The sequence below is a fragment of the Sciurus vulgaris genome (assembly GCF_902686455.1).
Source record: "Sciurus vulgaris genome assembly, chromosome: 17".
NCBI classification, from domain to species: Eukaryota; Metazoa; Chordata; class Mammalia; order Rodentia; family Sciuridae; genus Sciurus; species Sciurus vulgaris.
In genome coordinates, this window is record NC_136478.1 from 74526495 (window position 1) to 74539940 (window position 13446).

The following is a 13446-nucleotide window of genomic DNA, read 5'->3' on the forward strand; positions in this document are numbered from 1 at the left end:
GCTGACTTAGCAGGCGGAATCCCATCCGATAGCAAGCTCCGGCGCCTGCAGATACAGGCTCACCTTCCATTTACCTGGATGCCCAGTTTTCTGCATACAACACCAGACTCAAGAATTGGTGAGTTCCCCTTCGGCAGGCCCTGACCACTTACACACACCTCAGCCGCCTGCGGCTCCCGCCGTGTTCTCGCCACCCCCACCCCCCACCCCGTATCTGAGAAGCAGCCATTCCTGCAAAGTGTCTGTTGCTGTGATTCAACATTACAAACGACCATCATGGGATCTGAACTCGTCAGCAGAGCGTGCAGTGGGTTGAAGGACCTCACTCAGGTACCAACTAAAGAATGGTGAAGACATCACGACACTCGCTGTTGGCAGCACGGTTGACATGGTGCATTGCTTAGGAAACTAGGAATGCAGCGGACAACAACTTTTCATTACACGAGAATGGCCATTTCGACATTTTGTACTGCCAGAAAGTCATGCTCAGCAACTGCAGATGGATACACAGGCGGGGGAGTTCCCATGGAGAAGGATTTCCTACGTAACACGGAGCCTGTTGAGTCATTGCCCACATGGCCTGGCCTAAACATTTCCATGGAGCCAAATCTGTCAGCCCACCACAATTTACCCATTGTAACTGTGAAATGGAAATGTCAGACAAATGTAGTTAGCAGTGTGAACCATGTCTTTCACTGCAAGACATGTCTTAGAAGCAATGGATATGACGACACATTATGGACGTATATTAGAAATCACACTTTATTGTCTGAACACCTGGAAAACCATTTGTCAGTTGGAATTTTAAGCATATGTTCCTTTTGATTGATTGCTTCAATTATAGTGTTTGGATCCATCTCTTTATTTAAATTTTAATTGTTGCATGCTCATTTGTCTAAATGCCAATTGTGAGACCACATAATAACACATACATCCAACAACACAGTACACAGGTGTGTACACACGCCAAAAGGACAGGAAGCAGATTTAGTGGCTATTGTATGTGGAGCCCCAGGTAGGAGGCCGTGTGAGTGATGAATATTAAGCCTCTATTCAATTTAACCTATTAGAAATTAAAATAGAGCCCTGCAGACTCTGATGTTATGACATAATCATGGGACAGGCCTGACCAACTGGAGACACCAGTGATGAAACCCAGCAGCCAAGATGGACACTCACATCAAAGGTTTCAGGTAGCCGGCTATCTGTCCTCCATGGGTATCAGACTCATTCCCTACATGACCACGTCTCTGTCCTCCTTAGGACTGATTAAAGGAATTTTTGAATGTATTCAAGAGCAAACCCTGGAGAAACTGGCTTCTGAACAAACAGGGTAATAACTGTTACACAACTCTTATAGTTAGATAAAATAATACAGATCAGAAAATAAATTAATATGCATAGAATTTCAAAAAACAGGAGTTTTCTTAAAAATAATTAAATGGCCCCAATACTAACACCTTCATCAGGTTGCAGTGTGCATTTAACAAAGATAAGAGTCAGTTCAGAAATCTCAACAATGTGGAATTCTGTGAGGGCCTCAGGAAAGAAATTTAAAATCCTGGCTACAGAACGCGCGTGACCCAGAACCTCTCACTTCTCTCCTTCTGTGCTGCGGCCTGGGAGGAACTGGCTACAAGACAGCAGGAAACAGGTGAGAGGGCCAGCCACGCCCTGTGAATGTAGAGGGGACACCTTTCCCTCTTGTCTCAACTCCTCCTCGCAGGCCTTGTAAGTGCTGCAGGCTCCGTAACTCACAGCTGTACATGTGAGCCTAGGAGAGATGAGAGCCAGCAGAAGCGAGAGGGAAGGGAACTGGGTGATCCTCTTCTTCTGGGAGACCTTCTCTGAAGCGGGTGACCTGGTCCACGTGCTCCCTGCACAGCCCTGTTTCCCTTTTCCTTCCTCCAGCTGCGAGCCTACCTTCAACCAGGGTGCCCGTCGCCCACGACTTTACCCCACACTCCTTCTGCAGGAAACCAGGGGCAAGTTTGAGTCGTACAGTGCACACATCCTGACACCGTGCTCTCTGACACACTGCCGCTCTTCCTCAGCAGAGCCCTCAGCACAGACCCGCCATGACCCTTTCTGAGGACCTGCATTTCCCACGTCTCACACCTGCCTTGACCACTGCCCTCCACCTCACCTGTGAGGGATTTTCTGGCTCATACGGTGCACCTCCGGGAGTGTACCTGTTCCACTGGCTGCAGAAAGTTCCCCTGTGTCCTGCTCCCTACGGGCCACCAACTGTCACGACCAGCATGACCGACATGCCCAGGCCACAAGGGGAGAGGCGGGATGGGAAAAAAAGACTCAGAGACACAGCTCTTGAAGACTAAGTGGGATCAGGTGGAGCTCTGCCCTCTGACGGAGACGCAGCTCTAGAGTCTCACCCGCAATCTTCATTCATACAGGGCTCATTTCAGGTTCAAGACTAGCAACGGCGATTCTTCCTACTCAGCAGCGTTACAGAGACCAGCACATCCTGCAGCGTTTCCCAGTTGCAACCCACAGTTGCAGAGTGCACCCTGAGGAGCTGGAGCAGCTCTCAGGAAAGCCCGTTGTTGAAGTCACTGTAAGGCGGCAGGGACCTGGGAAGCGAGCTGCGGAAACACTGAGCTGTCCAGCTTAAGAGTTCCTTCCTTCCCGGAGCTGCGAGCCTAGGTCAAGGTCAGAGCCCCCAGGACCCTTGCACAGCCTCCTCATGCAGGGCACTGCCACCGCAGCTGGGCATCCTGTGCCCTTGCTCAGGAACACCCCCAGGCACCAGGCACGCCACACCATGAGGCCACCAGACACCCCAGTCCCAGTCACTGCTGGACCACCCTGTGTCACTGCACTCCACTCACCTACTCAGGGGACACTCATGACCCTGTCACACCACCTCAGGGGTCACTCAGGACGCCTCTCAAAGGACACTAGGAGACATGCATGACCATGTCACATGACCTCATGGGACAATAGTGACCCTGTCCCACAGCTGAACAGGGCACATTCATGACAATTGGAATGTGGCCACACAGAGGACACTCGTGACATCTGTCACCCAGCTCTCACGGGACAGTAGGGATGCCCGTCACCACGTGCTCCAGGTATTTCCGAAAGTGTCACCTGACCACCGTCACCAGAAACAGAGCTGCACCCTGGGTCCTCGCCCGCTCCAGCCTCCCTGCCCCAGGCAGCCCTGACCGCGCTGTCCCCTGCCCGCGCCCGTGCCATGCTCTGTCCAGGGCTCAGCCACCTGTGCTTCTGAGTCTGGGCCCTTCAGCAGCAGTGTGCAGAGCCCGTCCTGCCGTGCTGGGCACCACCGCTTCCTCCTCAGGGCCAGGACCTTCCAGGACGGGCAGCCTCGGGCTGCCTGCCCCCTCCCGGGACACGGACATGGACCTGGCTCCCACTGCTGGGCTCTGAGGCTTCCCTGACCCTCGCTCTCCCTGTGGGGGACAGGTGCTCAGTCTCCCGCGCCCTGTGCAGCTGTGGGACCCCAGGCCCTGGGAGCTCCGTGTCCACCTTTCAGGAACTGCCAGACGGGTCCTCTCTGCATCCACCAGCGTGCAGGAGTCTGACGCCCGCCCCTCCCACAATGCTCCTCCTGCTGCTGCGGCCACTCATGTCAGCCCGTTTCTGGCTCTTGTCACTGTGAAACCTCGAGCACTGAGCACACACAGGACCGTCCACCACAGACCCGGGTCCACCCTGCACGACCGCCACCAACACCCTGCCGAGCCCTCCCTGCTCAGGGCCCCTTTGGACCCCGTGGCTCACAGAAGTGCTGAGCCCCACACGTGCGGCCCAGGTGTCCTCTGCTCAGGGCCCAGGTGTCCTCTGTCCTGGGCGTCCAGGTGCTGGTCTGCGGGAAGCCCTCCTGCGGGGCCCCGGGCCCTGCCTGTCCCGCTGTGTCCCCATCTAAGCCTCAGCCAGGCCGGGGCGCTCTGCCCAGGCCTCAGCAGGATGATGTAGCACTTGGGGATGAAGATGCCCCCCAGGAGCCCCGCCGTGGAGGCCAGGATGGAGAAGATCTCCACGGCCACGGTGGACTTGCCCCGGGCACTGTGGTACAGGGGCAGGAAGGCCAGCCAGACGCTGCAGAAAAGCAGCATGCCGAAGGTCAGGAGCCTGGTCTCGTTGAAGGCAGCAGGCAGGCCCCTGGCCAGGAAGGCCACAGAGAAGGTGGCCCCCGCCAGGAGGCCCAGGTAGCCCAGCACGCAGGAGAAGGCCAGGCCGGAGCCCTCCTGGCACTGCAGGACAACCAGCCTGGGCTCAGAGTCCACGTCCCTGTCTGGGAACGGCGGGGAGGTGCCCAGCCACACCCCGCACAGAGCCACCTGCGTCAGGGAGGCCACGAGGACCACCGAGGAGGAGGCACGGGGGCCCAGGCACACCCGGGCCCTGGACCCGGGCCTGGTGACCCTGAAGGCCAGGGCCACGGTCAGCGTCTTGGCCAGGACGCAGGAGACGGCCACGGTGAACACCACGGCGAAGGTGGTCTGGCGCAGGAGGCAGGTGACGGCGGTGGGGCGGCCCAGGAAGAGCAGGGGACACAGGGCGCACAGCGCCAGGGAGGCCAGCAGCGTGTGGCTCAGGGCCCTGTTGTTGGCCCTGACCACGGGCGAGTCCCGGTGCCTCAGGAACAGCCCGAGGACCAGCACTGCCAGGCCGGCCAGGCCGACCGCCGCTGCGGCCAGCGTCAGTCCCAGGGGCTCCTCAAAGGCCAGGAAGGTCTCTGTCCTGGGCAGGCAGCGGTCTCTGGCCGGGCTCGGGAACTGCTCCTCGGGGCAGGGAAGGCAGCGCTGCACGTCTGTGGGAACACAGGCCGGGGGCCAGGGCCCCCCGCGGCTCACACCCAGCGCCTTCCACGGACGGCGCTAGGTCACCTGTGCTGGGCGGCCACCTCAGACGGGGCAGGAGGCACAGGTATCACCTGGACAGTCTCCCCAGCCGGGCAGGAACTGAACTCGGGAAGGTCCCTGGTCTCACCTGCTCCCCAGTATCCACGGGGCAGGACCTAACCCAGCACCTCAGGATAGGCCTGTGCTGAGACGGGTACAGTGCAGACCAGGAGGCCAGGGGGAGGGCCTGCTCCTGCTGCCTGCTGTCCCCTGGGAAGGGCAAGGACTTCCTGCTGTCCCCTGGGATGGGGCTGCACGCCTGCTGTCCCCTTGAAGGGGGGACTGCCTGCTGTCCCCTGGGAAGGGGCCGCACGCCTGCTGTCCTCTGACAAGGGGAATGGCACACAGACACCCAGGGAGGACAGAGAGGACAGGAATCAGTGTCCACAGTGCCCAGCAGGCGGGCAGGTCCTGGCCTACTGTGGGCACAGACAAGGGTGTGGTCCACAGCTCCCGGGACTGGCCACCTGAGAGGCCGGCAGGGCCTCACGGCCCTTGGGTCCAGGCTCCTCCCTCCCTCACCTGTGTGCTCTGCAAAGTGTCCCTCGGGGCAGGGGCTGCACTCGAAACAGCAGTGGGGGGCTCCCTGTCGGGGGGTCTGGCTGAACCCTGGAGCGCAACTCCTGCTGCACACAGAGCTGGGCACCTGGGGACCAAGAGCAGGGAGTCACCAGCGACCCGCAGGGCACTGAGCGGGCCTGAGCCTGCCTGCGGAAGCAACCGCAGTGCATCCCACCCAGGACACAGGTGTCTCTCTGCCCACCAGAGCCAGACTGGAGCGGGCCCAGCCCTGCAGTGAGTGAGCGGACCTCCAAGGGCTCCACCTGGACACCTGGACAAAGGAGGCAGAGCTGACCAGACAGTGTGAAGTGTGCCTTCCCAGGTTCCAGGACCTGCCCTCAGACACTGAGAATCTGAGCACACACACCACACACTCACAATGACCCCAGGCACACTCACACACAGACACATGCACATATACACACACACACACACTTATGCAAACAAACACACAGAACCCATGCACACTCACACACAGAACCCATGCACACTCACACACAGACACATGCACACTCACACACAGAACCCATGCACACTCACACACAACCCCCGGCACACACACACACAGACCCCATGCACACTCACACACAGAACCATGCACACTCACACACTGACCCCAGGCACAAACACACACAGACCCAATGCACTCTCACACATTGAACCCATGCACACTTACACACACAGACACATGCACACTCACACACAGACCCCGGCACACACACACACAGACCCCATGCACACTCACACACAGAACCATGCACACTCACACACTGACCCCAGGCACACACACACACAGACCCAATGCACACTCACACATTGAACCCATGCACACTCACACACACAGACACATGCACACCCACACACACAGACACATGCACACACACACAGACTCCCTGCACACTCACACACAGAAACATGCACACTCACACAGACCCATTCACACTCACACACAGAGTCATGCACGGCCAACCCACTCCTGCAGCTGAGGATGACTCTCTCCTCTGGGTGGGAACCAGGCCTGCCAGGCGCGGCCAGACCTCCACCACTGAGCTGCCACCCACTCCTCTTGAGACTGGGCCTCACCCACGTGCCCAGGCAGGCATGGGCTGAGGGATCCTGCGCCTCAGTCCCTGAGCAGCTGGGATCACGGGGTGGACCCCAGGCCTGGCTGACCCTTCCAGTCACACTCAGCAGAGGCCTGTCCCCTAAGGACGGGGCCCAGGGCTGACCCACAGGGCTGAACCTTCCTGGTGCCGCCTAGCGCCAAGGGCACGTCACTCATGTGCTGGGGACAAGGACCCTGGCCTCCGAGGTTCCCTCCAGCTCCAGCGTTCCAGGACCCCATTCCAGGTACCCGCGAGGCTCACCTGGAGGTCCTCCTGCAGGTGGACGGTCATGCTGCTCCCCAAGGGGGCCCGAGGGTTGATCTCGCCTATGTGGACCAACTGGAAGGAGCCCTCGGGGGTCTTCTGCCCCCGCACAATGTCAAATTTGGACACCAAATCCCCGTTGGCATCAAACGTGACCTCGGTGCCGTCCGGGGTCTTGAAGCGCACCTTCCTGAGGGGCCGGAGCAGCTGGGGAAGGAAGGGCCATGCTGCAGGCTGGCCGAGGACGGTCCCTGGGCCTGGCACAGGCCAAGGCCACTGCCCCAGTGCTCAGCGGGCACAGCTCCACGCAGGGCCCACCCGCCCGCTGGCCACATGGGCACCAGAGCCTGCAGAGTGAGCAGGGCCCGCGCCCGTCTTAGAGCTTAACTTCCTGTTGAAGCAGAGGGACGTTTCCGATGGGACGGTGAGTGTGAGAGTCCAGACACACTTGAGGACAAGGGGGCCGCACACCTCACTTGAGCCCTGTCGCCCTGGATGGAGGAACCCACCGAATGCTAACACCCAGCTCCAGGGCCGCCTGGGCTGGGACAGCCCTCGGCCTTCCATCACACGCCTGGGCAGGCCACCCTGGCGGGGCGTCAACGCGGGGCCCTGCTCACTAGGGAGCACGTCCACGGCCTTAACCATGGCAGGCGAGGCCCAGCTGCCTGGCCATTGCTGCCTCTCCCCACACTGGGCCTTGCACTCCCGCTGGACCTACCCCACCCTGCCCCACACCTACCTGGCAGCTGCTTCCCACCGTCCACCTGGGAGCTCACCGGTCTCCCCAGAGAGAGGACCTCCCTGGTCCACACCTCCACCACGCCCCAGCTCTGCTCTGTCCCCCTACAGCACACGGGCGGCCCCGGACCACATGGGCTTCATCTCGCTCTCTGCCCACACCCGACACTCAGCACTCAGCACCCAGTGCTTGGCCGAACCGGTCCTGGGCGGTGGAGGGTGTCTGCACACAGCAGAGTTCCAGGCGGCCTGCGAGGACCTGCCCAGGGCACCCCGTCCTCAGCCTCAGCACCTTGGCTTCCCTCGAGCCAGCAGCCGGCCCTGAGACTTCCACGCTCACCTCAGGTGGGGCCTCTGGCCTGCACCCCAGTGACCAGGTCGACGCCCTCCTGCTGCCTCCTATCCAGTGTCCACCAGAAGGAGCTGCTGCCCAGGCCTGAGGATCACACCTTGGTGAGGAAGTCAAAACTCTGGACACCTCCAGACCCTGGGGCTGCTCTCTTTGGCCAGGAGCTGGCCAGCAAGGCTGAGGTGACCACTCACAGTTTGGTTCTGCATGGAGGCCAGGAGCCTCCTTCCTCTCTCGGTGGCTGTGCATCCCTGCTCCCAAGGATGACACTGGGCCAGAGACACGACCAGGAACGGGTCGCCTTGATGGGCCCTGGTGAGCAGCACTCCTAGGACCCATCCTCTGCAGACAGGCCAGGAGCTGCTGCCCACCCGGCTCACCACCGCCTGCAGGGCTGACCCATGCACTTGGGCACAGTCCGCTTGGTGGAGGTCCCAACAGCCCTGGCCATTGACCTGCGCTCTCCTCTCTTGTGCTGAGTCTCTGGAAATTCACAGGTGGTGCTGGGGCAGCCAGGTAAATTCAGCAGACTCGGCCTTGGATTCCACAGGGAAGGGGGCCCTGGAAGGTTTACCTGGGGGTTTACTGGGAGGTTTGCCTGGAACTTGAAATCCGCTAGGATCCCCGCTGTTCTAAAGGAGCGACCCCACGGCCCCGTGACTCACCTGTGGTTGGGCGATGAGGGGCTCTGGGTCCCTGGCCGTGCTCCTTCCAGGATGCAGACAGCAAGCCTGTGGCTGAGGAGTGCGTCTCGCTCCAGCCCTGCACGGGCACACCAGCACCCCTCCACCCTCTGCTCACCTGCCAGGGCAGGACGTGCCCAGGGTCTGCACAGGCCCCAGCCCAGTGCTCACAGCCCAGCAGGTCCTGGAGGGCGTGGGCGATGCTGTAGACGGGGGTGTACGCGATGTCCATTTTTCGAGCTTCCCAGGAAGGGTCCTCCCGGCTTCGCAGAATTTCATCCCCTGAGCAGAGCTGGACACCACTTGCCACTGAGCCATTCTTGGGGGGCCATGTGCACCCAAAGGTGACCTCCCAGAACCTCTCTGTGAACATGTCCTCTGGGGGCCAGTTCTGGAGCTGGTGAGCCAAGAACTCCGGGAAGCCAGGTACCTGGGTACCACGAACCATCAGGCCAAAGGATCCATGCAGGACCTCAGAGGCGCCTGGCAGGGTCACAGCGATGGTCATGTACAGACTGTCCTTGCTGACCCAGACCTGGCCCGAGACCCGCAGGCCCAGCAGCCCCTGCAGGATGAGCAGGAAGCTCGAGTTGTGGAGGAAGACCAGAACCACTGTGGCAGTGCAGATGTGCATCTTCTGGACAAGGGCTTCTGTCTCCTCCAGGGACTGCTGGGCAGGCACGTAGAGATGGGCCTCAATGCAGACGCCAGCCTGCCTCAGCTCCCGGGCAGCCAGTGAGCTGGCCTGCTGCCCATAGTCATCATCCTGGGCCAGAATGTCCACCCAGGTCCATCCCAACTGGACCACCAGCTGGGTCACCGCATAACACAATGTGAGGTCACTGGCCAGCGTCCCAAGGAAGGATGGGAACTGGGCCTTGTCACTGAGGATGGGCAGCATGGATGAGTGACTGACCTGCAGGGAAGGGCCGGGCAGTGGGAGAGAGAAGGTCAGCACCAGGACTCAGGCCAGGCCCCCAGGTTGAAGAGTGGAAGGAGGACAGCCAGAGAGAGGGAGTGGCCAGTGTGCCCCTTTGCCCTGTAGGGTTCCCCACGACTGTCCATGGAAGTCCTGCACCTCAGCAGCACTCCCTGGGCATCGGGGCAGCAGGTCCCCCAAGCTGGAGCAGAGCTGGGGCGTGAGCGTCTCCCGGAAACATGAGTGGCGTCTGCCCGACGGCCCAGGGCGGGTCCCCCCCATGCTCAGAGGGGTCTGGTGAGGTGTGTGGCTGCTGGGAGGCCCCGTCATGATCGGCAGGACAGAAATGGACCAGCTCAGGGTGCCAGGGACCAGGCCTGGAGCCTCACCTGGAGAGGAGCCCACCAGGGACCAGCCTCCAAGAGCACCCATGGTGGGGCTGTCCAGGACCAGAGCCCAGGACAGCATGCTGGCTCCAGGGACCCGCCCTCAGGTGAGGAACGCCGCCCTGCAGGCCTGAGACTCAGCCCAGTGCAGGACAGAGCAACTCCCTCCAGCTGAGGGCTTCCACTCCAGGTGGTGGGCACGTGCCCAGCAGGGAGGACAAACAGCAGGCTCTGGGAAGCCCGAGGGCCTCAGAGACCACACAGGCAGCATTCTGCCAGCGAGCCAGGCCACACCAGGGGACGGGAGGCCCACAGGCCCACACCTGCTCATGGACGGCAAGGGTCACTGCGGCCACAGAGCACGGTTCACACGCCCAGGACCCGACGGGCAGCCAGCAGCGGGACCCCTGCACAGGACGCAGCGCCCACTGCAAGGAGAGGAGGGAGGTGCTGACCTGCACCACAGGGAGCCTGCAGGACCCTGGGGAGTGAGGACCTGGGCAGCTGAGTCACACTGGGAAACCCTGGCCAAGGGGACCCACCCGGACAGGGCAGGACAGGGCCTGCCTCGGGTGGGGGCTGGAGCGGCAGCTGCAGGTCTGGGCTGTGCAGGGAGACCCCTGCTCTCCCACCCTCTGCTGACCCACACACACCCTGAGGTGAGAGCCACTGAGTCGCCCACCTCAAGGGGTGAACTGTGGCCAGGATCACCTTCATCACGGTCAGCACTGAGGATGAGTAGGCTGGGGCCACCAGAGTGTGACTTAAGAAGGGTGGGAGGTGACACTGTGGCCCAGTCAGGGACTGGCTGGCCTCAAGTCCAGCTCCTGGACCTGAGCATGTGGATTTCCTGGCCTCAAGTCCAACTCCTGGACCTGGGGTGGGGACTGCCTGGCCTCAAGTCCAGCTCCTGGACCTGGGGTGGGGACTGCCTGGCCTCAAGTCCAGCTCCTGTACCTGGGGTGGGGACTGCCTGGCCTCAAGCTCAGTTTCTGGACCTGGGGGTTGGGGGCGGATTTCCTGGCCTCAAGTCCAGCTCCTGTTCCTGGGGTTGGGATTGCCTGGCCTCAAGTCCAGCTCCTGGACCTGGGGTGGGGATTGCCTGGCCTCAAGCTCAGTTTCTGGCCTGGGGTGGGGATTTCCTGGCCTCAAGTCCAGCTCCTGGACCTGGGGTGGGGATTGCCTGGCCTCAAGTCCAGTCCCCGTAACTAGGGTGGAGACTGCCTGGCCTCAAGTCCAGTCCCCGTAACTAGGGTGGGGACTGGCCTGGCCTCAAGTCCAGTTCCTGGACCTGGGGTGGGGATTGCTTGACCTCAAGCTCAGCTCCTGCACCTGCAGGTGGGGTGAGTAGTCCAGGCCATGTTCCTCCTCTGAACCCCAGCTTTCTCACTGACCATTTGGATTGCGCTTGCCTCAAAAGAAGTTTACCTGGAGGACAGTACTGGACAGAGAGCAGGGAGTTACAAGGAACCAGGCACAGAACACAGTGCTCAGTACCCTTCCCGACACCCTTGCCCTTGCTGCCCTGCTGAGGCTCAGCTCTTGTGAAGGCTCTGGGGAGACTCACCTGGGGAAACTTGTAGAGCCCCAGAAGCCTGGCCATGGACACAGACAGGGCTGACCGCGTGTCCCCGACCACGGCAACCCTGGGCAGGCGGGGTTCACACGTGTAGTTGGGGATGGGCTCCTCCTGCCCCGTGAGAAAGCTCATCATCTCAAACACGGCTCCGTGCACTGAACACCCAGAGTTGCGGATGGAGAAGCCCAGGGTCAGGTTGGGCAGCAGGTGGACGCTCCTGTTGATCTCCTCCACGGCAAACACAAAGCTCTGGGCCACCAGGTAGCTCCACAGGGACAGGCTGAGTGGAAAAACCCATGTTGACGCTGCCCACAGGGCAGACAGCGGGACTGTGTGCCCCTGCCGCTCCCAGGCTGGACAAAGGGCAGGGTCAGGCACATGCCCAGGGACCTGACAGCCCGCAGGCGGCCCCCCAGAACCCCTGCAGGGGAGGAAGGGAGGACAAAGCCCACAGCCCTCAGCTGGGCAGAGACGAGGCTCACTGAAGAGTCTCAAACCTCCAGGAAAGCCTCCTCAAATGTCCACCTCACCAAGGGCAGGATCTGGACTCTGAGCTCGGCCGTCCCTGGTGGACCCCTGTCCCAGCGCAGCACAGGGTGCCCACACCACAGTTCACGCTGCTCACTTCAACCTGAGGGCCCTGGGAGACATGGGGCCTCCTGGGGCTCCTTTCCAGTCAGATGGGGAAGGAGGCAGGTACTGGGGAAGACAGTCGGCATTTTCTTTTGCCCCTTCTGGGACTGGGCAGGGCACCAGGGGCTCTGCCGCTGACCACACCCCAGCCCCTGTGTGTTTTTGCAGAGGCAGGGTCTGGATCAGTCGCCAGGGTGGCCTTGAAGGGCAGTCTCCAGGCTCACGGGCCCCTGGCTGGGGTCCCAGCACAGCGCCCTCGTGACACGAGGCAGATGTTTAGTAAAGCTGAGCCCACCATTTAAATACGGCCGGGAGGACCACGCTGGACCCTGAGAGCAGAGGCAGGTGGGATTGAGTCCGGGAGGACACAGGGACACAGGAAGACAGGACCCACAGGGACACATGCACAGGAGTGTCACCAGAGCTGTTAATGTCACCTCTGCTGGGTGCCCACCCTGTTCTCACACCGCAGGTGCATGAGACCCGTGCCTGGCCAGTGGGGCCATCAGGAGGGCAGTGACACAGCACCCAGGCCTCAGAGCCTGGTCAAACCTGGACAGTGAGGGGTTGAGAAAGGCTGGGAACCACCCACCAGCCTGGACACACAGGGACTGACCCTGAGGAAGGCCAGGGGACCACCCACCAGCCTGGACACACAGGGACTGACCTTGAGGAAGGCCAGGGGACCACCCACCAGCCTGGACACACAGGGACTGACCCTGAGGAAGGCCAGGGGACCACCCACCAGCCTGGACACACAGGGACTGACCCTGAGGAAGGCAGGGGACCACCCACCAGCCTGGACACGCAGGATGACCCTGTGATGCCCTCTACATCCCCCTTGCCCTCAGCATCTCCCACCCAGCACCCGGGCACTTACTCTGAGGAGGCCTGTCCCACAGGAGGAGCAGAGAAGTTGAACAGGGTGACCTCATCGAAACACAAGATGGAGAAGCTGCCCCCCACCACCACGTCCCCCGGTCGGTCGAAACGGGAGCTCTTGCCTGGCAGGCGCCAGCTGATGGGCCCAGAGAGGGTGACGCTGGGGAGAGGGCCCAGGACGGCAGGCAGCAGGGCCCACAGCCACATGCCCGCAGGGTCAGGGCGGCCAGTGCTGTGGTAGCCCCCGTGTGGAACTGTGTCCTGCAGTGACAGCGCCTTTTACCTGGACCTGCCCTGGACCAGGCGCCTGGGGCTGAGGCTCATGAGACCAGCAGCCTCCAGGCCCTGGGGAGGTGGGGCCCCGGGCTGCGCTGGGTGGCCACCAAGTCCCACGCCTATTACAAGTTTCTCTCTCCTCCCCTGGCTCCCTGGCTCCCTGCGGCAGGGGCTGGGC

The 13446-nt window shown here is 61.4% G+C and overlaps 1 protein-coding gene across 1 annotated transcript; it reads right to left on the reverse strand.

Annotated features, from left to right (window-relative positions):
* Nucleotides 1-3761: 3761 nt before the first annotated feature.
* Nucleotides 3762-13212, reverse strand: LOC306648602 (vomeronasal type-2 receptor 26-like; the record flags this gene model as incomplete). Its single annotated transcript, XM_079118759.1, has 6 exons — nt 12991-13212; nt 11466-11757; nt 8712-9509; nt 6818-7027; nt 5412-5535; nt 3762-4798 (listed from the first exon to the last, which is right to left on the reverse strand). The coding sequence occupies exons 1-6, from the start codon at nt 13197-13199 to the stop codon at nt 3762-3764; spliced, it is 2670 nt and encodes an 889-aa protein (XP_078974885.1). The 5' UTR covers nt 13200-13212.
* Between the last annotated feature and the right edge of the window lie 234 nt (nt 13213-13446).